The 26,737-nt window shown below is 57.1% G+C and overlaps 1 protein-coding gene across 1 annotated transcript; it reads right to left on the reverse strand.

Moving 5' to 3' along the window:
• Positions 1–1,818: 1,818 nt before the first annotated feature.
• On the reverse strand, positions 1,819–26,694 carry PRR12 (proline rich 12). Its single transcript, XM_087421347.1, has 14 exons — positions 26,248–26,694; positions 24,594–24,706; positions 23,241–23,402; positions 19,852–23,156; positions 18,652–19,318; positions 16,337–16,716; positions 10,229–10,345; positions 9,849–9,982; positions 9,018–9,490; positions 5,115–5,240; positions 4,906–5,003; positions 3,561–3,707; positions 3,367–3,462; positions 1,819–2,810 (listed from the first exon to the last, which is right to left on the reverse strand). The coding sequence occupies exons 1-14, from the start codon at positions 26,331–26,333 to the stop codon at positions 2,664–2,666; spliced, it is 6,051 nt and encodes a 2,016-aa protein (XP_087277473.1). The 5' UTR covers positions 26,334–26,694; the 3' UTR covers positions 1,819–2,663.
• Positions 26,695–26,737: the final 43 nt, after the last annotated feature.

Raw genomic sequence — 26,737 nt, forward strand, 5'->3', positions numbered from 1 at the left:
AGAGGTTGCGCCTCCAGCGTGCTACAGGCCATGGTTCAAGGACACTAATGGACACCCACTTAACGCCATGATTCTAGAAAGTTCATGGTCCATCATCGACTCTCCCATTGTGGTTCTGAAATGCTACTATCCATCCTCTATTCTGTAAAACCAGGGCTCTAGAATCAGTAACACTGGTGACGGTCTAGACGATATCCAAGGTTCTAGAACATGGGCTGTTCTTCAATTTCACCCAGAAAGGAATCTAGAACGCTGATGATCCAGCCTTAAATCTCACAACCCACGACCAGCCATCCTCAATGCTGACTCGAGGGTTCTGGGTACCAACAGTCCATCTTTGATGATAAGGGTCCAGGTTCCAGAATGACAACGGCCTACTCACTACTTTATAGGCTGGGTTCTAGAATACTGCCAGTTGACCTCCACATTATTAACACTTTTGTTCTAGAACACGCTCCTCCAACTTGAACGCGTATAGAATCCTCCCAGGGCCGGCCCTGTGGCTTAGCGGTTAAGTGCGCGCGCTCCGTTGCTGGCGGCCCAGGTTTGGATCCCGGGCGTGCACAGACTCACCACTTCTCTGGCCATGCTGAGGCCGCGTCCCACATACAGCAACTAGAAGGATGTACAGCTATGACATACAACTATCTACTGGGGCTTTGGGGAAAAATAAATAAATAAATAAAATCATAGAATCCTCCCAGAATCTTATTAAAAAGTGGGCTGTGTTGGGCTGGCCCTGCGGCATAGCAGGTAAGTGCGCGTGCTTCACTGCTGGCAGCCCGGGTTCAAATCCAGACGCACACCGACGCACCACTTGCCAGGCTATGCTGTGGCGGCATCCCATATAAAGTGGAGGGTTGGCATGGATGCTAGTTCAGGGCTGATCTTCCTCACACACACACACAAAAAAAGTGGGCTGTGATGCAGTAGATTTGAAAAACAGCCCGAGTCTACATTTCTAGAAGCTCTTGGGGGACTCCAAGGCTGGTGGTCCTGGATCACACCTTGAGCAGCCACAAGGCTCGAGGAATCCATCAACTTGGCAGCCGGCCTCTGAATTGCCAGTCCCCTGGTGACCTTGTGGATTCAGGGTTCCAGAATAGAGACCCGCCCTCAAGTCTACATACGGAGCCAAGAAAAGCGGGTCAACTTCCGACAGCCATCACTGCCTGTACTGGTTTAAAAGCACATCCCAAAATTCGCATACTTTTCCCTTCATGAAGCAGAGCTGAATTCCCCTCTCCCTGAGTGTGCTGGGCTTAATGACACTCCTCTAATGAACAACGTGGCACAAGTAATGGTGTATGATGTCCGAGATAAGCACACAAAAATCTCATGGCTTCCTCCTTGCTCTCTCCCCTTGATCACTTGCTGCTGATGAAACCAGCTGCCAGCCATCCCCATAGGAGCGAGGCCCACGTAGCAAGGAACTGAGGCCACCAGCCAACAGCCACAAGAGCGAGCCACCTTCAAAGTAGATCCTGTAACCCCAGTTGATCCCTTGATGACTACTACTCTGCCTGACCACTTGCCTGTACCCTCAAGACAGCCCCTAGGTCAGGACCACCCAGCTAACCTGCTCCCATGATCCTCAGACACCAACAACCAAACAAGAAACAATGATGTTTCTTGTTTTAAGTCACTCAAGTTTGGGGTGGGCCAATTTGTTACACGGTGAGACATAATGGATACAACGACCTCAGCCCAACCACCTGCCAGGGCTCCAGAAAAGCCACATTCAGTTCCAGACCCTCTGCCCGTGCCACCTCCAGGCCCGCCCGCACGCCGCAGGACAGAGATACTCCAGCCAGCTGATAAAGTGTTTGCCGTTGGGTTTTCGTTTGGCTGGTTGTGTGTACACAGTGTATACAAGTTGAGTTGTACAGAAGCCCAAGAAAGAGCAAGAGACGAAGGGTGGCGGGGAGGTGGGAGCAGAGAGGTTAGAGAGAGGAAGGAGGGGATAGGAAACCGATAAAAAATAGAACCACATCCAGACGACAATGGGATGGGGGCAGTGGGGAAGAGGGGCAGACACAGACAAATCGCAGTAGAAAAGGAATAGGAGGGGCAAAAGGAGGGGACCCCTCTCCCCCTCCACCTCCCCAGCCCCCCGCCCCAGGTATGTACAATAAATAAGATTAAAAATAATTAACAAGATGCATTTTCCCCCTCCCACCCGATGCCAAATGCCCTGGGGAGGGAATGGCCTTTAGCAAAGATCTTGGCCTATTAAGGAGTGATTTGGGGGGGAGGGGGTCCCCCAGCTCTCTGAAGCCGCCCCAACCCCCTCAACCATACATAGACTTTTCCTATACATTATGTACAAGGTGGAGGGGGCGGGGGCTATGGCCGTGGAGGGGGGATTGGGGCAAGGGGGGAGGGAAACCGTTACTAAATAGACATTTATACATATATATAAATAATTTCTCTGTACACCGGACAGTGGGAGGAATGGGGAAGGAGTGGTGAGGGCTTGGGGGTCGGGGTGGGGGGGAGTCGAACTTTGAACCCTGCCCTGGGGGGCAGCATGGAGACACCCTGACCAATGACCCCTCCCCTTCCCTGGCAACGGGCCCCGGGGTTAGCTCCTGAGGACACAGTTCTGTCCCAATTCTCGGTTCATGGAGGAGGCACCCCGCCCCCCACAGGCTGGGGTGGGGTCACCCGCAGCGGCTGTGGGCCTGTGCTTGGGCCAGCAGGTCGCTGAAGGAGTCGAAGAGCTGTTCCAGCCACGGTTGGTTCCGCATGCACTGCTGGACCACCTCCTCCTGGCCCAGGTCCTCAGCGCCGCCCTCGATGGCCAGGGTCTGCAGGGGTGAAACACGGAGCTGGGGCAGGTGGCTACAGGGCCTGCGGTGGGAGGGGGCTGGGGGCCTAGGGATCAGTGTCCCAGGGGGAGGGGGGCTGGGAGTTGGACCCCTGGGTCTGAGGGAGGAGAGGCTGGGGGCCAGGATTCCTGAGACTTCTAGGTGTGATCCTCATTCTGCCTCCCCTTTCCTCCTTCCTCTGGCCCCAGGGGACAAAGCCTTGGATGGCTACAGTAAGAAGAAATATGTGTGTAAACTGCTCTTCATCTTCCTGCTTGGCCACGACATTGACTTTGGGCACATGGAGGCCGTGACCCTGCTGAGCTCCAACAAGTACACGGAGAAACAGATAGTGAGTCTGGGGAGGAGGGGCCGGGGCTGGACTCCCGGGTCTGAGGGAGGAGGGGCCGGGGCTGGACTCCGGGGTCTGAGGGAGGAGGGGCTGGGGCCGGACGCTCGGGTCTGAGGGAGGAGGAGCTGGGGCCCTGGAAGCGCTAGCGAGGGGGAGAAGCCCAGGGCGCTGCGTCGGCGGGGCGGGGGGCGCGCGCGCGCTCACCTGGTCCCGGCAGCGCAGGAAGGTGTGGTACTTATAGTGGTGGAGTGAGTGGTAGAGCGTGTAGTATCCCGACTTGTCCAACTCAACCTTGAACTCCTGGGCAGACAGAATGATGAAGCCTCAGCCCCACTGCCCGGCGCTGGCAGCCCCTCTCCCCACCGCCCCCACACCGGCCCCTCCCGTCCGGGCCCCACCTGGGCTCGGACCACGCTCCTCTTGAGTTTGCTGAGCGTCTTGCGGTTGTAGGGCTCCCCGGCCGGCCGCAGCCGCACGGCCCCCTCCTCCGGGGAGCCCTCCCCGCTCTGCTCCACTTGCAGCTGGGGGAACGTGTGCAGGGCATCCTGCGGGGAGCAGACCAGTCAGTAAGACACCTCCCTGGACCCACACACCTGAAACCCACCACCCAGTTCTCAGATCCCCCGAGTTGTTGGATACCTCAGTTTCCCCCAGGCTGCAGATCAGGAGAGACACTCAGGAGTCTTGGTCTCTTCAAAGGGCAAAGGAGCCTAGCCCTGTCTGGGGACCCTTATAATGTGCTCTGTGGCCCAGCCCTGGATCCTCAGAGATACTAACATTCCACCCAGGATCCTCAGCACCAGCCTAACATCCTACTCAAAATTCTCAGAGTCAGCCTAGAATCCAGAATTCACATTGCCAGGCTAATGTTCAATCCCAGAACTCTAAAACCAGACTAATACTCCATCCCATAATCCTCAGACCTATCCTTATATTCTACAATGGAATTCTTCACTCTAGCCTAACACCGTACCCAGAATTCTCTGAGTCATCCTAACATCCCACCCAGAGTTCTAGAATCAGAATAACATTTTATCCCATGTTTTCTGAGTTGGACTAACATCCCACCCAGAATTTTCAGGGCCAGCCTAGAATCCATCCCACAATTCTCAGAACTAAATTAACACCCCCCCAGAATTTTCAGGGCCAGACTAACACTCCATCCCAGAATTCTGAGTTGCTCTAACATTCTATCTCATAATTCTCAGCACCGCACTGACATCACCACCAGAATTCTCAAAGCCAGGTTAACATTCTATCACAGAATTCTCAGAGCCGCCCTATTATTCCATCCCAGAACCCTAGGCCATTCTAGAAGGGAAATTATGTAGATGACTTAATATTAAGCGTGAGATTATAATAGGCTGCATTACATCTAAGGAAAAGCCACCAGAATCTGCTTATCGCTTTGCCCCCGAGCGAACTGGGTGCAGGCTCTAGTCTACCTTCTGTCTCCAAGCTTGCACTCCATAACCAGGCTCTGCTGGGCCTGCCCAGCAACCCACCACAGACCTTCACAATGACCCCTCCACACCATCCCAGCTCCCCTCCATCTGGGCCTGCAAGACCTCCTCCTGACAGTCCTGCCCTCAACTTTCCTTCTGGCCAAGCCCAATCCTTCTAACGATTGCCCCCTCTTGGGCCTGATGCTCCGGGGACCACCGCGGTGGCTGACACCTACAAGCCTCCTCATGGCTGACCCCTGGGCCCCAGACACCTGCTACCCAGGTCCCCCGCAAGCACCTGCAGGGCTGGGCTCAGTGACAGCCGCTTCAGGACTTTCTTCTTGTGCTCATTCAGAAGGCCATCGATCTTCCGCATGGGCGGGAGGTACAGCTCGTCTGAAAGATGAGGAAGGGGCGTCAGAAGAACTGCAGCCCCACAATGCAACAGGGCAAAGGAGGGGTCGGGAGTCTGGGTCCCCAGTCCTGCCTCCCCAGGCCTCGGCTCACCATGTGTGTCCTCCAGGGCCTGGATCATGTCCGGGTCGAGCGCTGTGCTCACCAACATCTCCACGTAGCTCCGGTACATTTCCCGCATCGCCCGGGTCTTCAGCAGACGCCCGGGTACTGCCCGCTCTGGGGGAAAAATGGGACATGGGCTCGCTATTCCAACTTCCTCCGAGGCTGCCTGTGTGGCAGACAGTGTTCTAAGCGTCGGGGACCCGGAGAGAAACCTCTGCCCTCAGTCTGCTGGGGAACACTGACAAGCACCGGTGTAATACGCTCTAACGGCAGAAAATCACAAGCATTGAACAAGCTCGACCCGGTGAGCTGGGAAAGGCTTGTTCAAGGCCACACAAGAGCTGAGTCTCGAGTGATAGGAAAGAGCATTCCAGGCCAGTGAACTTCATGTTTGACTAGTTCGATGGGGCTTCAATAAAGTCTGAAGCAGCAGCATAGTTAGTTTCCAAACCAGTGAATCAAGTCAGAGAGATCAGATCACAAAGGGCAAGACTGAGGGAGATGGGAGCTGAGACAGTGCAGGCCAGACCACGCAGGGCCTCCAATGTGAGGCGGAAAGAGCAAGGGCTTTTTCTGGTGGGTACTAGGGAGCTATGGGAGAGCTTTGAGCAGGGGAGGGGCGAGGGTCAGTGTAGAAATACCCCTCCCAGGCCATGTGGGGGATGGGTAAGACCAGAGACCAGAGCAATGGACCAGGTAAGACAGGATGAGGATGAAGCAGGGCCGTAGGGATAAGATACAGCAATAGAGGGAGCAGGAGGGCCAGCATCTGGGCCAGGGCTGTGGGAAAGAGCAGAGGGGATGGGGGCAGTCAAGGCGGGAGGGGAAGGGCTGAGGCCTCTCTGCTGTGGACACAAGGGAGCAAAGGATGGTGCCCGGAGGGTCTGGACTGGTGACTGGGTAGCCAGTGGGGCCGTCACAGAGAAAGGGAAACCAGGACAGGGAGCTCAGTGGGATCTGGAGGGAGGGGACTGGGGGGAGGGGCCTGGAGGGTGGCCAGGGGAAGCAATGAGTCTGAGGCTCGCTGGAAAGTTCTGGGAGCCTGCCAAGTGAAAGGTGCAGAACAAGAAGCAACAAGGCCAAGGGTAGGACTTGAGGGACACCCACGAGAAACTCAAGAAGGAGTACAGGGAGGACAGAGAAGCAGATGCCCATGAGAAGGCCCCAAAACATCCCTTAGGAAGAAGCACGAGAAAAGTCCACTTGATTTATCCACATGGGGGAGTGACCTTGGTGACAGCTGCTTCAAGGGGCGAGAGTGACTACTTGGCAGTGGAAGTCAGACCCCGTCAGGCCTTGGCCCAAACCATCCTACGGCGTCTGTCTCGCTCACGGCAAAATCCTTCCCATGGGGTCACAAAGCCCCAGGCCCCTCATCCCTCCAACATCTGGTCTATTTTCTTCTCTGTCCTCCCTTCTCCCTGTCGTCTCCCCTTACTGACTCGCTCCTCCTTCCTGATCCTCAGACACACTCAGCCTGGAATGTTCTCTCCCCAAAGTCACACGACCCCAACCCCATCGCATTCAGATCTCTGCTCCAATGGCATTTCCAGAAGCCTTCCCCACACCCCCCTCCCCCTAAAATATCACCCAGGATCCCGCTGGATCCTCTTTGCTGGATTTATTTTTCTTAACTCTTTAATCCCGCCCAGCCTCACACTGATGATTTTTCATATTGGTTTGTATTCTATTACATAACATATTTATCTGCTCGACTCCCCCAGCTCCCACGAGGACACATGTTTTCGTCTGTTCTGTTTACTGCTGGCACCCCAGTTCATGGCACATAGTTGGTGCTCAATAAATGCTTACAGAAAGGGGCTGAGGAAGCCAGATGGGAGTGGATGAAAGAAAGAGGCAAAGAGGACATGACCACAGCCCCTTTCTAGAACCTTCGTTGTGAATACAAGAAAGAAGAGCATCAGCGTCCAGCACGTGGAGGGTGACTGTTCTTGGACAAGCAAGAGGGTTGATTCTAAGGCTTCATGGGCTGGGCAAAGTCTTCAGGGCATCCAGACCCAGACCCAGAGAAAGCTACTGACCCTTGGCGGGGAAACTGCTCCCCTAAGAGTATAGAGTTCAGTCCCCCCCATTCCCCAGGCTCAGAAAATCCAGTGCCTGTCCATGTATGTTCATAGCAGCATTATTCACAATAGCCAAAAAGTAGAAATAACCCAAATGTCCATCAACTGATGAATGGAAAAACAAAATGTGGTATATCCACGCAATGGAATATTATTTGGCCATAAAAAGGACTGAAGTTTGGATCCACGCTACAACATGGATGAACCTCAAAAACATTACGCTGAGTGAAGAAAAGGCTACACGTTGTGTGATTCCACCCACGTGAAACGTCCAGAATAGGCAAATCTATAGAGATAGGAAATTACTAGTTGCAAAGGGCTGGGGGGAAGGGAGAAAGGTGAGTGATAGCCAAAGGGTGCAGGGTTTCTTTTCAGGGTGATGAACATGTTCTCAAATTGATTGCTGAGATGGAAGCACAACTCTACGACTATACTAAAAGCCACCGAATTATATGTTTTAAATAGGTTAACTATATGGTATGTGAATTAGATGTATAAAGTTGTTTAAGAAAAAAGAAAAGAAAATTGAAGGCCAGAGAAGGAAAGACCTGCAAACCTGGGCCTTTCGCAAACCTCACTTTCCACACCATCCCCTGTCCCAGCTTTACCTATTTCCACCTGGCGTGATGGAGCACGGTACAGTTAAAAGACTACATTTCCCAGCCTCCCTTGCAGCCAGGTGTGGCCATGTGACTAGTTCTGGCCAATGGGATATGAGAAGACAGGATGTGGGCCACACCCAGATCTCACACTTGAAAGAAGGCCAGCCCATTCCCCTGCCCTTGTGTCCCTTCCTACTCTGACCATGTGGTTGAGGAGAGCATGCTGGGGGACAGCGGAGCAAAAAGAGGTGAGACCCTGGGACGCTGGACAAGGTAGAGAAGAGCCTCTTATTCTCCATGAACCTACATCAGGGCTTTGATGGAGAGAATTCCATCTCTCATTTGACTAGCTGTATGTTCAGTCTCTGTTCAAACAGCCACCCTTCCACTATACCTGAAAGAGTGTGTGACCTTGAGTGAGGCACGTCACCTCCCAGTGCCTCAGTTTCTCATCTTTAAATGAGGATAATTTTATAGCACCTACTACAAAGGGTTTATGTAAAGATAAAAATGTGTAAAATGCTTATAATGATGCCTGGCACCTGGTGAGCACTCAACAAAAGTGAGCTGTTACACATATTTCTGTGGTTGTGATTGTCCTCACAAACCAGACATCATTCTAAGCAACGAAGCTCACAGCTGGTGCCTTCCTCCGTGCTTTACCTATTATACCCATTTTACAGGTGAGGTCACTAAGGCACAGAGAGGTGATGCCCCAGTCCTGGAGTCACCCAGCAGGTCACCAGGAACACCACCATCTCCGGGCCTCCAGGATGGATGCTGGTCCCCCATCTCCCTCAGATCCTGCCTATTCTGAGACAAAACAGCATAGCATTGAAGAACAGAGCCTGAGGCTTGGCTGGCTGCCTTCCAACTTGGGTGGGACGCCACATCCCAGCACCCTATTGGTGCCTCAGTCTCCCCATCTGTCTATGAGGATAATAAGAGTATCTATTCGCTAGGACTGCTGTGAAAATTAACCAAGTTAATATACGTAAAGAACTTAGAAGACAGTCTGTCACGTAGTTTGGTGCCACATAACTGTTAGTATTGCTATGATTTTTAATTTACTTATTGTGATTGTTACTGTCTTGCTGATGCTACGCAGTGCCCTCTGGATGACCCTCACCCGTGCCTCCTTCTGGAGGCCCCGGGGTCACTGCTCCCTGCCTCCCCTCCAGTCCAGTGGCCGTCGAGGGCCTCACCGTCCTCACTGGGCACTCCGGGGGATGACTCCGAGTCCGAAGAGCTGCCTGGGGGGCCCCCGCCCGCCGCGGCGTTGCCCGCCGCCTCCTTCAGCCACTTCTTCCTCTTCTTGGGGGGCGGCTCGGCCTTCACCTTGGTGAGCCGGGCCTTGGGCAGCCGGGAGGTGGCGGGCTGTCCCGCAGTGAGGCTCCGCTCAGGCCGTGTCTGTCGCCCAGTCACGCCTCGCTCACCCCGCAGCGGCCGCTCCCCACGTGTCACCCGCTCCTTCTCCTTTTCCTTCTCAACGGGCCGTGGGGGGGATGGCTTCTCAGGGGCAGGGGGCTCGGGCATGGCTGTCTCGGGCATCTGCTCTGGGGGCTTCTCAGATGTTGTTTTCTCAGGGGTCTCAGGCTTAGGAGGTGGTGCCAGGGCCTTGGGGGGAGGTGCAGAGCTGCCCCCCGCAGACATGGGGCCCTTGGCCTGCCCGGAGCGCCTGGAAGGAAACATAGAAGAGACTGCAGCCAGCAGCCCCCAAGAAACCCAAATTCTCCTCCCTGGGACCCCCCTGCCTAGCCCACAGCTCTAAGCACAGAACCAGCTTCGCTCTTGCTGACTTTCTGTTTCCTTTCTCTACAGCTCTATGTCTCCCCTACTCTGGGCCTCTCTCCATCTCTCTCTGAGTCTTTGTTCCCCCACCTCAGGATCTATCTCTCTGGGTCTCTGTCTCCACCCCTCTGGCTCTCTCCGTCACTGCCCCCCGTCCCTTCCCCCCTACTGTATTCCCTCTTGCATATTTCCATCCTGATGCCTGTTGGCCCCACCCACCCCCAACCGCCCAGCCCCCAAGCTACCTGACGGGCACTGGGGGCCGGTGCCAGGGTTTCCGAGCACAGACCCTCACGTAATCCTTCTTGTTCACGTTTTCCAGGAACTTGACATAAAGGCGCTGGTACCGATTTTTCGCGTCCCCAAAATACCCCAAATACTACGGAGAGAAAGAGGAACTCCTTCACCCACCCCAGATAGGCAGCCCAACAAACCAGGACTCCCACCCTGCCCTGGGGCCACCATGGCAGCCGCCTGGAGCCTGCCGGGAGGTGAAGACCCCCTTCCAGACACACTTTATACCAAGGGTGAATCAGAGCCATGTGTGAGGGGGACCCCGGCTTCCAGACACCCCCCCGCCCCCGGGCCGCCCCCCCCGAGTCCTCGCTCCCCTCTGCAGACTTACATTACTGGTGGCACAAAACTGCCGCTGCCCATCCTTGATTTCTGGAGTGAATTTCTGCAGCAGGGCCTTCTGGACTCGCCAGATGGGTGGGGGCTCGCGCCCTGTCTGTAATGCCAGCTGGGGGGGGGCACAGCGAGGCCAACAGGGTCAGCATCCATTCCTGCCCCTCCCGCCCCCAATTCCTAGCCCCCTGTCCTCCCCCTACACCCCCTTAGAAAAAAGACATCATCGTCAACAAGCATCAACAAACATGCGGCTGACAGGTCTCTTCTGGCCCCAGGGAGGCAGGGATGCAGCTCGAGTCTGGTCCAATACTCACAACCAGGATGCTCATTCTGGGGCTCCAAGGTTTTAGTTATTACAGCTTTACGGTGTGATGGTATAAGCTTCCCGCGTGACTCAAAATAATGACAAAACCTGAGCACCCACCGACAATTTTCTAGATACCGTGTTGGGCCCCGGGGTACAGTGGCAAGTGAGACAGACAAAGCCTTTCATGGGGTCTTCATTACAGAAATAACAAGACAGACAAGCAAAGAGACAAAACAGGGCGAGGTTGTGGCTGGTGCCAAGGACAGACAGGTGACAGGTCACCTGAGACCATTTATTTCATCAGCCTGTCCACAGCACGGCAGGACACAGTGATAGAAAGGCTCCCCCACCTCCACTCCCCCCACCACACTCAGACCACTACCCCCACTCCGAGGCTTGTGTGTCCCCGGCTAGGCACTGGGAACGGGCAGCTGTGGGTCAGACCCAGCATCTGATCTCAGCAGTGAGCGGGGAGTGGCAGGGGAGCCACACATGGGTGCAAAAAAATAACAGCACAAGTAATACATGTACTAGTGGCAGATACCCTGGGAGCCTAGAAGAAGGACTCTGAACTTAATCCAAATCCAAGAATGCTTCCTGGAAGGGACAACTAAATGAGTCCTGGAGGGACCATGTCTTCCGTGAGGGGGCTGGCAGATGACCAGGGAAGGCCAGGGAAAGTGTGCGACAGCTGTGCCTCTAGAAGAGAGGAACTGACAGGCACAGAGAAGTAAAGAATAAGAACATGGCGGGAAACAGGCACCGGGCATGTGATAACCCAGAGATGAATGAGGGGCAGGCCCTGCAGTCAAAGAATCCACAGTCAAGTGATAAATGGGATTCAGATGATAACTCTAATTGATTGATCGTGGCTGCCCTGAGCACCAGGCTCAATGTGCTGGGATCAATTAGTGATGTCTGCCACTGGTAGCAGCTACAACACTGGATCCTGCGTGCCAGGTACTGGCTGTCTACCCTTGGTTTTGGGTCAATTGCTGTCCACATCCACGATTTTTCATGTCCCTCAGATCAGGCAGGGGAATACAAAGAAGGCGTTACAATAACCTGATGAAAATGAGGTCCAGAAAGGCTCTTGGCTAAAGAGTGAGGCAGGATGAGACAGGGGTGTAGGCCTCCCAACCCCAAATGCCTTCCTCCAGGATACCACGGTTCTGTCCTCCCTCGTGGCTCCTCAGGGAGCCGGGCCAGAGGACCAAGCATTGAAAAGTCCATTTCAAATCCTTTTCAAGGACTGAAAAGTTCATTTGCATCCTGCCCTGCTCCAAAACCTTCCGGGGCCCCCACTGCAGATTCTGCAGCCTGGCACAGAGAGACTCTGCCTCAGTTTCCTCTCCCTTCTCCTGCCCCTGCCCAGCAGGCCATTTGGATCTCTCAAAACTCAGCAGACAAGCCGCAGACTTTCTGACCTCCAGGCTTTTACATACGCAGGGCCCCCACCAGGCGTGCCTTTTCCCTCTTAATGTGAATATGATGTTCCCTGTTTCAGTTCTCAGAAGCTTGTAGAAATCCACCAGAGCAGCCCCCACAGCCTGGGGAGATCACCCCCTCCTCTGTGTCTCCTTCCACTGCCTATCTGCCTCCTCCAAGGTACCGGTTAATTCTCTAGCTGGACTTGGGCCCCTAGGCTAACTACATTCCATTTGGGCTTGGCATCTTCCCCCAAAACCACTCTTCCTCCCAGGATTCCACCCCCCACCCCGACCCCAGTCATTGGGCTCAAGCCCCTGACATCATCCCTGCCTGCTCCCCAACCAGAGCCAGTTAGTCCCAAAGCCAGGTCCTTCCTGCCTCTCCTCAAGTCCATCATATCACTGACCACGCCCACTTCCCCTTCCTAGGGAAGTTGCCCCACCCACAGCCCCTACTCAATGGAAGCCACAGCTGATTGGAGGAGATCAGAGTAGCGGCAGCCAATCAACAGGCAAATCCTGAACCCCATCTTGACTCCAAATGCTGAGCTGGACCAATCAGACGCTCTTCTGGGAATCTGAACTGTGACAACTGAAGCTGAGACAAGGGTGGTAAGCAGCAGGATGTGAGTCAGCTAGAAGCAAGGAGCCTGGTGTTAAGGAGAAAGCTACAGGGTTCACCAATAGGGGAGTCAGTGTCACAGAACTGAGGCAGTGAACAGACTGTCATCAGGACTGGATACTTCCCCAGCCATCTGTCTGCTGGCCAGGGGTTCTAGCAACCACTGGACAACCCAGAATGGATTCTCAAGCAGGTGCCCATTGATCTCATCCCAGGACGATCTGGCCCCTGCCCACCTTCCCAGCCTAAGCACTCACTGCCCAGCCACTCAATCCCTTGCATTCCTGCACATCACAAACACCATGCTTTGCCCCTCACCACAGGGCCTTTGCACAGACTGTTCTCTCTGCCTGGACCATCCTCCCCATACTTTTCTCCATCCTAACAAACTATTACATGCTCAGAGTTTACATCCTGCTAAATCTTCAACATCCCCCAGTACAGGGAGTTAATACTATCACTCCCATTTTACAGAGGAAGCAGAAGCAAAGAGGGGGCTAACCCCATACTGCCCAATTCAGCAGCCCCTCTCCCCACACGTGGTTCTTAAGCACTTAAAATACAGCTGATTCAAATCGATATGTTCCATGAGCGTAAAACATACCCTGGATGTCGAAGACTTGGTATGCAAAAAAGAACGGACAACATCTCATTAACTTTTTCCAGATTGATTACATGCTGAAATCATATCTTAGACATGCTGGGTTAAAGAAAATACATTCCTGTGGCTAATCTCACCCATCATTTAACTTTTCTTAAACACGGATACAAAAAAGTTTAAATGATGTACATGGCTCATATGAAAATTCTACTGCACTCATTGTTCTAGGACAAACTACGGGCTGTGGCCCATTTTTATAGATCTACGAGCTAAGAATGGTTCCTACATTTTTAAAGGATTGTAAAACAAACAAACAAACAAAAACCAAGAATATGTGGCAGAGACCCTACGTGGCCTGCAAAACCTAAAATATTTACTATTTGGCCCTTTACAGAAAAAGTATGCCAAGTTCCACACTAGAGATTTGCCCAAGATCACCAAGATGAGCAACAGAAGCAAAGCTTATAGGGCACTTTCTGCGTGTCACCCACAGTTGGAACGCTGGACAAGCTGTAATGCCCGAGTCCTCACATTGCGTGAAGGAGCTACTAAAATGATCAGCCCCATTTTACAGATAAGGAAGTGGAGGCTCAGGAAGGTTCGACACCAGTCCAGCTCAGAAGTGGCAGAGATTCGAACCAGGCATGTTAACATCAAAGCCGGGCTCTCAATAAGCATGCTGCCAGCCTGCCCCGACTCCAGCCACATGAATGAGTCCCCAGTGTCTGCATGAGTGGCTCAGTCCTGGAGCTGTGTCCCCCATTATAACGCACACTCATGCTGTATTTTAAGCATCTGAGCCCTTCCTTGGCCCTCTCCCCTGCCCCGTGCCAGCTGGGAGGTGGTATCAGATGGCCCTGGCTCCAATCCCGGCTTGGCACCTGCCACCTGAATGACTGCCTCTCTCTGAACATGAATTTCCTCATCTATAAATTGGGGACAGGCACAGTCTCCACTCCAGAGCTCTGTTCATCTGGCCCAGTGCTGGGCACCCAGCCGCACTGGCTGCTGCCATCATCAATGTTTGACAGAATGTACAGAGAGAACAGTGAATCGGGAGCTGAGAGCACAGGCTCCCGGGGCCGGTGGAGCTGGGTGCGGGTGCCTGGGATGGTTACTTTACCGCGCTGAGCTTCAGTTTCTTTCCCTGTAAAATGGGGATATTAACCCCTATAACAAAAGGTGATTATAAAGATACAACTCAGAGACAGATGGTAGTGATGGTTGCCCAACATAAAGACTTAATGCCACTGAACGGTACACTTAAAAATGGTTAAGGGCCGGCCCCATGGCTTGGCGGTTAAGTGCGCACGCTCTACTACTGGTGGCCCGGGTTCGGATCCCGGGTGCGCACCGACGCACTGCTTCTCAGGCCATGCTGAGGCCGCGTCCCACATACAGCAACCGGAAGGATGTGCAGCTATGACATACAACTATCTACTGGGGCTTTGGGGAAAAAAAGGAGGAGGGTTGGCAATAGATGTTAACTCAGAGCCGGTCCTCCTCAGCAAAAAGAGGAGGATTAGCATGGATGTTAGCTCAGGGCTGATCTTCCTCACCAAAAAAAAAAAAAAAAAAAAGGTTAAAATGATAAATTCCGTCATATGACGTGGTCACAGTTAAACAAAAAAAAAGGATCAAACTAAATTCTGACTGTGACATCTCCCAGATCTTGTCGCCTGGGAGTTGACAGCTGTTCCTATCACTGCTCTGACATCTTCCTCACCTGTCCGAGATTGATGGCCAAATAGGCCTCAGAAGTTGTGAAGTTAAAATGAAATAATGTACACCGGACACCATGGGAGTGAGTATGACCATGGGGGACGCAGGAGGCCTTGCCAGCGAGGGACACGCAAGACTCGAGGCCTCAGGAATGTTCTGGTTGCTGGCTGGGTGGTGGGGACATGAGTGTTCACGCTAGCATTTTGCTTTATAACCTACATATCTCTTATGCATGTCCTTCTGGATGTATCAAATATGCTAAAAAGATGATAAAGTATGGATGAAAGGATATGCTGTCTAGGGTTGGTGGGGTAGACCAGGGGGCAGAAGGTGCTGGAGTGGAGAGGAAACAGGACCAGCCAGGAGGTGCCAATGGTGGACGCTGAGTAATGGGTACACACAGTCCCATGATTCCATCTGCTCTACTTTTCCCCCAATAAAATACATTAAAAATAATACAGCAAAAAACACATAAAGTTCATCTCACAAAACACACTTAAGAAAGTATAATAATAGTCATTATCCTTATAATCAATTCATCCCACAAGTTCTCCATCCATATTTTAGAAGAAACGACATCCAAGATTAAACATGACAATGTCCATCAAGGGCCCTACATGGTTGCTGCCTCATTGTCAATACCCAGTCAGTGACAGTGACTAATACGGAGAATGGCCTTAGCTTTTGGTGTCACCATCAGGGTGATAACGGTTTGCTGACCTACCCTCATGCCCTGTGACAGGCACTACACGTGTCTGATGTCACCTCCCCATGTCAAACACTTATACTACCCCACTCTGCCATGGTATGGGGAAAGCAGCCATGGCCAATATATAAATGAATGGGCGTGGCTATATGCCAATAAAACTTTATTTATAAAAACAGGCAGAGGGCTGGATTTGGCCCGGGAGTTTGCAAACCCTTGGTGTAGAGTAACCAGAAGTAGTGACTGGGCTGGTCCACATAAAGCGTTCAGGATGTGGCCTGACATACAAGCATTCTCGAACAATGCATTGGCTATTATATTTGCAAGTTATGTGTGTATTCAGAGGTACGTTATGTCACCACCTCAGGTTTCCACCACACTGTAAAGCTGTCTGTCTTAGCTTGTGCCATTACTGGAAGCTCCATGAGACCAGACCCTCACCTGCTTTGTTCCTTCCATAACCTGAGCACCCATAGCAGGGTATCGGCAATAAACGTCAATGGCTGTATCTTACTTATAGGTAACAGACGTATACACACCCAAACCACATCTCAGAGGCCCATGCGTCCCCCACTGTGCCAGCCGGCCACCTCCAGCAGCCCCATCAGACCGTGAACTCAGGAGGGCCCCTGCACCTGCAGCCCCATCACCGGGCCTGTCATCCAATAGGCACTCAACAAACGCTCGAGGGACCAAGTCCCCGACGGGGACTCACCTTGAGGGACGGGATGTCCTCGGCGCGGATGACGAACTCGTCGCGCTCGCGGAAGATGCCCTCGCCGCCGCTCTCGCCCGCCTCCTCGTCCGTCTCCCCGCACACGGCCGCCGTCTCCTGCTTCTTGGCCAGGTGCAGCGGCCGGGCGTCCGGCGGCTCGGGGTCGTCGGGGGACGGGGCGGCGGGCTCCTCGGGAGGGGCGGCGGGGGCGGCGGCGGGCGGGCGGCGAGGGCAGGCCGGGCGGGGCGGTGGCGGCGGCGAGCTGGGCGCGAGGGCCACGAGTGGGGGCGGCGAGGGCAGGGCTGGCGGCGGGGGCGGCGGCTGGGGCGTCGGGGCGGGGGGCGGCGACGGCGGGGGCTTCTCCTCCAGCAGCGGGGGCTCTGGGGGCGAGAGGGGCGTCAGGGCTGGACGTCGGGGCTGCGAGGCCCCCTCCACCCCCTCCTCCCGGGCTTGGCTTCCGAGCATCAACTCGCTGCCCATCGACATCCCCCGCACGTCACTCAGGCCCTCAGTGCCCCGCACATCTCCAGTCAGTGCAAGACGCTCCCAGACCTTCCTGGCTGTCTCCAACCCTGCACCACAGCATCCCTCCTAATCAAACTGAGTTCTTCACCTAACACCATCTCTGCCCCCAATCCCCCTCCATCTCCACTTCTTATTCCTCTCCTGCTGCCCCTCCTCCTTCTTCAAAGCTCCTGTATGACCCTGCTCACCTGTCCCCTGTCCCCTCCTTGACCTTCATTACCCACCCCTGTCCCCAAACACCCACAAGTCCACGTCCCTCTAACTTCTCTCTCCAATGTCCTAAAATAAGCCTTCCCACCCAGACACGCGGCTCTGTTCCTGCCTATCTTTCCCCAGCCTCCAAAGACCCCGGCTCTTAGTGTAGTTCTGTGTCCCAATACCATTGCTCAATGTTCCCCTTGCAATGGCCGAGAGTCATCTCCTGTCCCATCAAAACCGTCCCCCACCCCGGTCATTTCTCCCATGCCCCGCCCCTAGCCTAGTCCCCACAAAGCTCCTTGCCTTCCTTGACATGCCTCCTGATTCCCAAATGCCATTCACCACCCATCCCTAGTGCCTCATTCTAGTCCCTGCATGTCCCTTCCTGTGCCAACAGCCCCTCTGCCCCTTACAGCCACCCAGCTCCCCCATAGCCCTTCTGCTACATCAAAGTCCCTCCCTGACTGCCCCTTCCCGGCTCTATTGGCTACTCTGAGCCCCTGAAACCTGTCTGCTATCCCTAATGCCCCTTTTAGTCCTGAAATGCCTCTTTCTTGCCTCACAGCCACTCCTTACTGTTCCTCCCAATTCCTCAGTCATTCCCTCTGTGCCTCTACCTCCTCATCTCCTGCTCAGAGGTCTCATTCTCCTCCATCCATGCCCCTCCTGGGCCTTCCTTGGATTCTCGGGACCGTGAACGCCCCCTCTTTCCTGCTAACTTCCCAGCGGGTTTTGTACCGTTCCCCTCTATCGCCTTGAACTCTCCTGACTCCTAAAAGTGCTGGTTCTCCAGACCCAGGTCCTTAGTTCCGAGCCTTTCTGACCCTTCCAAGACTCTCACTCTGATGTTCTCTCCCGGTAAGCAGACCCTGGCACTCCATGTAGAACCTTCCAGTGTTTCTCATCTTTTCTCTGATGTCTCCCTTCAGCCTCACACCTCCTGCTTCCTCACTCCTTGCTTCCCACTTTTCTACAACCCGCTGGAAGCCCTCTCCATTCCTTAAGACCCCCCTGAGCCCTCAAGTGCCTCACTGACCACCCCAGTGTCTCCCTCCAAACTCCACCTCCTTCAACCCCCAATGCCTGTTCCCCCAATCAAAGCCCTTTAAATTTTGTCCAAAGCTTCTCTCAAGACAGAACCCCATCCAGATCCGACCGCACCCCCAGCCTTTCCCTCCTGCCCCCAAGACCTGACTAGTCAATGGTCCTGTGTCTCTCTGCCCCCTAGACACCCTTCTGTCCTTTATCACACACTTCTAACTCCCAGAGCCTTTCTCAGGCCAATATACACCACCAGTTTTAAAAGTTCTCTCAGTGCTCTGTCACTCCCCTGTCCCCCAACGTTCTCCACTGCCCACCTTGGGGCCCCCACTAGTCTACTTAGCAGCTGTGGGCAGATTAAAAAAAGACATCCCTTTCTCAAAACACTCGTTTGCCCTCAGTCAGGAAGCTACTTTCATAAATACGCAAATCTACATCACCAACAACATGAATGTGTCCCTTAAACAGTGTGAAACCTGAACAACCGTACCCAGTGATCCGAATAACAGGAAACCTCTGCCCAGCCCCCACACCATCTTCCCAGAGCTCACCAGGTGTGCCACTGCTGCTGGCGCTGGGGAGCCCCGGGAGAGGGGGTGGGCCCGCGACTGCAGCCTCTGCAGCCAAGGGGGGCCCGTCGGGGGTGGAGGTGTCCTTGGGCCCAGCAAGGGGCGGGTCATCGAGGGCGGAGATGGCCGAGGAGATGCTCTCCTGCAGGTCCCGGTTCTTGGCGACAGAGTCCTCCTCGTCCGAGGAGAAGGAAGGCAGTGTCTCGAGGTTCCGCTTCAGCTCCTCGTCCAGGCGCTTGCAGGGCGAAGGGCAGCCGAGCCCCAGCCCCTCGCTCTCGGCTGCCTCCAGCGCGCCCCCGAGCCCGAAGGCGCCGGTGGGTGGGGGGTGTGGCACGGCAGGCGCGGTGGGGGGCTGCGGCTGCAGGCCTCTGGCTGGCACAGCAGGCGGCACGCTCTTGGGGGGGCTGAGTGGGGGCGTCAGGCCGGCTTGGTAGAGTGGTGGGTGGCGCTTGCCTGACTTGAGGAAGTCCAGGAAGGAGGCCATGAAGCCCGACTTCATTTCTGGCTGTTTCTCCTCTACCTCCTTGATCTTGGCCTCGATCTTCTCCCGAGTCAGGCTCGAGTCCAGGCTGTTGTGGTCAGCGCCCGATATGGCGTCACCCGAGGAGGCTCCCAGACCCTCGCCGGCCTTGGGCACAGACAGCTTGATCTAGATATGGGGGCAGTAGGGAGTCAGAGCCCATGAGTCAGGGGCCCCTAGTCTCCCCCTCCCTCAGACCCAGGAGCCTGTGCCCCCCGCCCCCACCGCACTTAAGACCTTAAAGTTCAAATTCCCAGAATTCTAGAATTCAAGCCCACGGTCCCCTTCTCTCAGATTCCAGAATGACAGGACTGAAGTCCCTCCCTCGTTACTCACTGATCTCTCCTTGCTTACAGCCCAGGAGTCCAGGTTTCCAGACCCTCCTCCCGTAAGACCCAGGAATCTAGACCCTTCTGATCACTAGTCCTTTGAGATCTAGAAGCTGAGAACCCAAGTTTCAACTCCCTGCCTGCCTCTAGAACCAAATTTCAATTCTCAGATCTTTCCAACAAAAGAACCCTGGAATTCCAGCCCTCACATTCGTTTCCCTAAAAGCTTCAGGAATGTAAACCGTATCCTCCATCACGCCCAAGAACCTCAGGTGTGGCCCCCATCCTTTCCTTTCTCTAAGACTCACGCATCTGGGCTCCAATTCCCCTCACCTTGAGCGGCTTCAGGGGCTCCAGCCGGGTGCCCCCTGCCTCCTCGGCCTTCCGGCCCCGGCCGCGGCCCCGGCCCCGGGGTTTCTTGGCCCCCTCGGTGGGCGTGGAGACCGAGGCGGGCCCAGCGGTGGTGGGGACCTCCAGCGGGCGGATCCGGGGCCTCCCCCGGGGCCGGGGTGGGCCATCGCGCTTTGCCTTGGTGGGCTTGCGGCCGCGGCGCCGGGGGCCATCGGGGCCCGGGTTGGGGGGACAGAAGTCGATGTCGCCCAGTGGCGAGAGGGCCGGGCGGGAGCGGCAGCTGGACACCAGGTCAGGCAGGCGCCGGGGGTTGAGGCGGATGTCTGCGGGCACGTCGGCCTTGTCCTCATCGGCCTCGAACTCGTACTCCTGGGCGTACAGCTTCTTGGGCGTCTGGAAGGGCGGGTCGCGGCGCCGGAGCAGGTGGAAGGAGGACGTCTTGAGCAGCCTCTTTGGCTTGGTGGAGCAGAAGATAGGCGAGGTCAGGCCTCCCTTGGGCTCCGAGGCAGGTGGCGGCGGGGCTGGCGGGGGCGGCGGGGCTGCCTGGTGTGGCCCACTCTGGATCAGGCCCAGGGGCTCGGCGTTGACCGTGGAGGGCAGCTCAGGCGGCTTGTTGGGGTCCAGGCCCAGGCCCGGCGTCTCCGGCCCGGCTCCAGGTGCCCGACTAGGGCAGTAGGGCCCGTAGGGATCATAGGCAGGGGGGCCCGGAGGTGGCCCGGTCCCCGCCTTGGGATCACCCTCGTCCTCGGGTGGCCCGGCCTTGCCGTAGTCATCGGCCGCCCCTCCCCCGAACATCTCCTCCATGGTGGGGAAGAAACTGCGCTCCTCGTCTTGGAGCAGAGAGTCAGGGAAGCAGATAGAAGTGAGTGGCACGAAGCGGGGGGCCTTGGTGCCTTGCGGGCTGGGGCTGCGGTAGGCGCCCGAGGGATCCTTGCCCTCGGCGTTAGGTGGGCCCACACCAGTGTCACCAGGCCCAGGGGGCAGCGGCTCCAGGGCCCCAAGCAATTCCTGCATGGCCCCCGGCGGCTCCAGGCTCTCCTCAGGTCGCAGGCGGGGGCTGGGGGCGCCGGGCTCCAGGCCATGGCTGCGGAGGTGGGCCTCGAGCTGGAGAGGCATGGGTGGTGGAGGAGGGGGCGGCGGGGGCGGCTGGGGCGCCCCATCACGGGTGGCTGGCTCGAGGAGATGGACACCGACTTTGGGGGCGCTGGAAGAGGGGCTGGGGGCGTGGCTGAGGACCGAGGGGAGCAGCTGGGGGGGAGGTGGGGGCAGCACCAGAGGGAGGTCAGGGCCCCCCGCCTCCAGAAGGAGGCCGTGGGGGGTGGGCTGGGCGGGCTGGCCCGTGGGAGGTGGGGGTGGCGGGCTCTTTTGGAGGAAGGCCCCCAGCTCCTTGGCACCTGCCCCATAGTGGACAACTGAGGTGGCCAACCCCTCAGGGGTCTCGCCGCCCCGTTCTGGCCCTTTCTTCTTCTCCTTCAGCCTCCCCAGGCCCAGCTCCAGGGCGGCTGTGGCACCCTCATCGAGGCTGGCACTGGTACGGATGACGCTCTGCAGATGGTACCTCTGGGGGTCTTCCTTGGCCAGCTCGTAGGGTGTGCCCGGGGGACCCCCAGCCCCGCCACTCCCTCCAAGTCCCTTAGAGGCGTCCGCCGCCCCATCTTCGCCCACCAAGCCATCTGCCCCTGAGGTCCGTGGGGGGCTGGGCGCCTGCAGGAGGTGCTGGATGAGGAATTCCTCATCCTCCGTGCGCTCGGCGGGAGGCCCACCGGGGCCCGCCAGCAGCTCTGAGCCGTCCCCCTTGCCCTTGTAGCCACCTGCTCCAGCCGCATAGCTGCCGGCTCCTGGGGGCGCCAGGAATGGGGCTGAGGCCAGGACAGAGCTCAGGTATTTGCCAGGGGCTCCCGGAGAGCCGACTCCAGGCGGGCGGCCGGGGGCAGGTGGGGACTGCAATGGGCGGATGATATGGGAAGGGCTGGCCTCTCCACCGGCCCCCAGGGAGCTGGGCCCCCAGCCACCCCCGTGGCCTGAGAGCGCTGGGGAATGGCCAGTACTGTAGCTGAGCGAGGGGCTGGCCGTGGGCAGCCCCTGGGAGTGGGCAGCTGGCCCTGGGTACGGCTCGCCCTGCACCCCATAGAGCTGCCCCTGCAGCTGGTCCGGGGAGTAACTCTGACACGTGGCTAAGCCAGGAGGCGGGGGGCCGCTGGGGGGCTGCGGGGGCCCCCCTGAGTAGCTAGGGCCTTTGCTCAAGTCCTGTGCTTGACCCCCTCCAAACCCTTGCCCATAGGCCTGGGGTCCTAGAAGCCCTTGGGGCTGCCCAGGGGAATAAGCCTGGCCTCCTGTGCCGCCAGCCCCAGAAGCCTTCCCAGTGGCATAGGCCGCTGCTGGCCCACCCAGGCTCTGGCATTTGGGCGTGGCGGTTGAACGGGGCGGTGGGGGCCTGTTGGCACCCCCCGCAGCTGCTCCGTAACCGCCTTTGCCCGTCTTGTAACCAGGCGACTGAATGATGGGGCGGTAACCTCCGCCGCCACCCCCGGCCCCACCTCCCCCGGCCGCCTCAGGGCCTGCAGCCCGGCCCGACGCCCCGGCCGTGGCTCCACTGGGCCCAGCCTTGCTAGGCTCCCCAGCGCCCGGGGAGGGCTCCCCACCGCCCAGGGGGCTGCAGGCCAGGTTGGCCCGGTGGCCCATAGAGGGATAGCTGCCTCCACAGCTCAGGTAGTGCTGGAGGGCGTGGGCTGGTGGCGGAGGCGGTGGGGGCTGGGCACTGGCCGGCCGCTGGTAGTGCTTGATGACGGTGTCCTGGCGGGGCAGGGCCCGCTCTGGCGGCGGCGGTCCCGGGGCAGCACCCGAGAAGTTGTAGAGCTGTGGGGAGGATTGCTCGGCGGCGGCAGCAGCAGCAGAAGAGGAAGCCAGCAGGTTGAACTGAGTTGGGAGGTGGCGGGGAGGTGGTGGTGGGTCTGGGGGACCAGGGCGGTAAGGAGGGGTCTGGGCTGGGCCGAGACCAGCGGGCCCCAGGACACCGCCCCCCGCCAGGCGTTCAAAGCCTAGTGAGGAGGGCACCGTGGGTGCCTGTGAGGGCTTCAGGTGCAGCACATCATGAGGGGACAGGAGCCCATTAGCCGGGGGACTGAATGGGGGGTCCTGGAGGCTGAGGGATGAGGGCACTGGGAAGGGGCGGCTGCCAAAGGAAGCCGGGTGCTGGTAGGCCGACAGGGCAGAGGAAGATGGAAAGGTGCTGGAACCCGGCAGAGCGCCTGAGATGAAGAGCTCCGTGGGGCCTGGCGTGTGCATGGCTGGGGATGATGAAGGAGACCACAGGTCAGAGCAGACCACAAGCCAGCCCCACCCTGGCCCTCCTGGGCCGGCAATGGGCTTACCTGTTTGCCAGGAAGGACTGCGAAACTGGGAGAGGAGAGAGGAGGCAGAGGGGCCAGGCTGCGGGCCCCGGGACTCCAGGGCCGAGATGAGGTTCATGACGGAGGCGTCGGGCCCTGCTGAGCCCGCGTGGTGGAGGCCAGTGTCGAAGAGTCCAGAGAGGCCTGGCCAGGGACGGAGAGACAGAGTCAGCTAGGTGGGGGATAGGGCAGGGTTGAAAAGGAAAAGGCCAAAGGCAAGCTGAGTCAGAGAAAGGGGTTGAAGGGAAGGAAAGGGGCAGATTCAAAGAGGAGACAGTGCAGACAATAAACAGAATGGCGGCCAGCCCCGTGGCTTGGTGGTTAAGTGCGCGCGCTCTGATGCTGGTGGCCCGGGTTCGGATCCCGGGCGCGCACCGAGGCACCACTTCTCCGTCCATCCTGAGGCCGAGTCCCACATACAGCAACTAGAAGGATGTGCAGCTATGACATACAACTATCTACTGGGGCTTTGGGGGGAAAAAATAAATAAAATCTTTAAAAAAAATAAAAAAATTAAAAAAAAAAAAATAAACAGAATGGGATGTAATGCAATGCAATAATAAGCGCAGGGAGGCCCAGAGAAGAAAGGTTGACAAAGAAGTAGAAAAATCCAGAAGTGAAGGAAGGGGGAGCAAAAGAGCAGAGCGTCCTTATGGGGTGGGGGGCAAAGGATTTGGGCATTTCCAGCAAGGAAGGGGAAGGGATGTGATGACGGGACCCACTGGGAAGAATAGAGAACAACTCGAAAGGGGCTGAGTCTAAGAGGATCCAGGAAAAAAAAAGGTGGAGAGAAAAAAAAGGGAAGGGGCCAACCAGGAGGGTCAAGGATCAAACTGGACAACAGTCTCATGGCTGGTCCAGGAAGGAGGGCAGCGGGATTAAAGGAAACCAATCAGAAACGTTAGAGGCAGGGCCAGAGGAGGAGAGTAACGTAGTGGGCAAATCTAAAAAGGGGGCGGTCCAAAGAATCGGAGCCAATCAGGAAGCCATGGAATCAGGAAGAAAGAATTCAGAGAACCAAGGAGCCAAGAGGACGGGCAAACCCAGAGGGAAGGGACTGGGGTGGGCTGGAGAGGCGGAAAAGCCTGGAAGAGAAGGTGGGATTTGGTGGCTGAAAGGATGGGGCCAATAGGAGCGAAAGAGGCGGGGCCAGAGACAGGGGCGGACGAATCCGGCGTGAAATTAAGCAGCGTCAGAGCAACCAATCAGAGGAGAGGGAGCAAGGGGCGGGCCAGGATGCAGGGCACGGCCAATTAGGAGAGGTGGAACTTTCAGCAGCCAATCAGCTGCCTCGGAGGGAGGGCCGGCCCAGGTGGGGCGGGACGGGGGCCGTACCTGCCGGGTGGTGGTTGGTGGCATAGCTTTGCAGTGGGTGGGGGGCCGCGTAGGCCTGGCGGTGTAAGATGTCCGTCTCGGGGTGCGAGGTCCTGGAGCTGCCATAGACCAAGCTGGGGGGGAAGGGGGAGATGTTAGGTTGTCCTCCGAAGCTGCTCTCGGAGAAGGGAACTCAGCAAATCCCCCGGGAGTTGGGGGAAATCTTCCAGGTGACTGGGGGTTATCCTATGGAACCTTGGGCCCTAAAGTGGAGAAAACAAGGGAATCGGGGTACCCAACTAAGAAGCCACAGAAATGGTCCCCACCCGAGCCCCAGTAAACAGAACTCCTGTCTCACGTTTACAAACAAACATCACTCTGAGACAAACACAGAGAGGGCCAAGAGTCAGAGGAAGTGGCTCCAGTTATCATAAACCTCCTACCACAGCCCCCGACCCCGCTGGTAACACAAGGCCCTGGGGCCAACCCCAGAGCGGCACATGGACGCCCCCTCTTCTGCAGACACGTGGGAACACATAGGCCCTTGAGCCTCAAGGGTTGGTGCAAACCGAGTCGGCAGCAGGAGGCAGATTGTTCCCCAAACGGAAGGGATGGAGGGTAGGGAGGGGATAGGATTCGGGGAAAGTACCAGGTACAAGTGTGAACATGAACACCGTCCATCCCCCGGGGTTGAGGTTCAAATGCATGGGCCCATGCAAAGCCAGGTATGTATGCAAACGAGTATCCAACTCACCCGTAGGGAAGGGAAGATACAGAGCGAGGAGTCCCAAACGGAAAGTCCTAATGCACGTGGGGTCATGCCCAGCCATGCTGGGAAACCGAGGTGTGTGGGGGAAGGGGGGCTTGGGGGGCAGGTGAAGAGTGAGGGCGCCACACAAACAGCAGGAAAGGGGCAGATTCGCAGGTGAACAGGCTGCCAGCTAGCTACGCACGCACAGGGCCCAAGCTCCCACACACAACCACACGCCCGGGAAACATCCCAATCTTCCCATGCAAGGGCCCCAAGCCATGGCCCAGACTCAAGAGGTCAAACACTCCGCTCCTCGCCATCAACTAGGATTCTCTGCCTTTGGGGGTGGGGGAGTTAAAGGGGGCGTGTCTCAAATGCCAGGACCCCCCCTTATACACACAGAACCCCAGCTTAGGAAGGGGGCGGGGCCCCGTGCCCACTCTGCGCTCGGAATTTCGTGGGGGGGGGCCCGAGTGGCGCGGCCTCGCGCAGTCCCGGAACAATAGGACCTGGAAGGGGGGGCGCGCCCCCAGGTCTGCGTTCTGAACCTTCTTTTCTTGCCACCTTTGCAAGAGCAGAACCTGGGGCGCGAGGGGGAGGGGTCAGCAAGCCGGGAATCCAAGGATGGGGGGAAGTCCAGGCCTTGCTTCGCCAGTCCCTCCCACCTTCCCAAGGCCTTTCCGTCCGAAATTGTTTTGCACCCCCATTTTCCCGCTGCATCTCTCCCTTTGCATGCCGAAGCTGGCTTTGGCGGAGTTTGCAATTTGCAAACTGGGGCGGCGGCGTTGTTGCAAACCGAGGAAGGCCGCTCCCTTGCAAGCCGGAGGGGAGTTTGCGATGCACGCGTCGCCGGGCGGGCCCGGCCTGGCCCGGCTGGGCCCCCACCCCTTGGCCCCTTCCACCAGGCCATCCTCGGCTCCTTACCTAGCTTTCGCTGACCTCTCGTAACTCCATCCCGCCCCGGCGCCGAGCGGGTCCCCGAAGCCGGCGCTGGGGTAGTTCCTGTCCATGAATTGGCCGCGGTGGAAATTGGGGGGAGGGGGAGGGAGGGAGGGAGGGAGGGGGCGCGCGCGCGCTCTCCTCCGCCGCCGCTCCCTCCACTGCTTTTTTTTTCCCTTCTCTCTCTCTCTCTTTTTTTCTTTGCAGCCGCCGAAGGCCCGGGAAGGCCCCAGGCGGGGGAGGGAGGGGGCAGGGGCGGAGGGGCGGGCAAGGGAGGGGGTGCAGCCGCCGAGCCAAGGAGGGGGGAAGGGGGGTTCCCCCTGGAGGGAACGGGGGGGAGGAGGGACCCCGCTGTCTCCGCCTTTGCCCCGGCGCTTGCAAGAGAGACGGGGGGGGCGCGCGCTCAGGAGGGGGCGTCCCGGGCGGCCCCGGGGTGGGTGCGGGCGCTGGGTGCTCGCTCTCTCGCCGCCGCCGC

This window comes from Ceratotherium simum, chromosome 33 (assembly GCF_057802395.1).
Source record: "Ceratotherium simum simum isolate JZ-2026a chromosome 33, ASM5780239v1, whole genome shotgun sequence".
Lineage (NCBI taxonomy): Eukaryota > Metazoa > Chordata > Mammalia > Perissodactyla > Rhinocerotidae > Ceratotherium > Ceratotherium simum.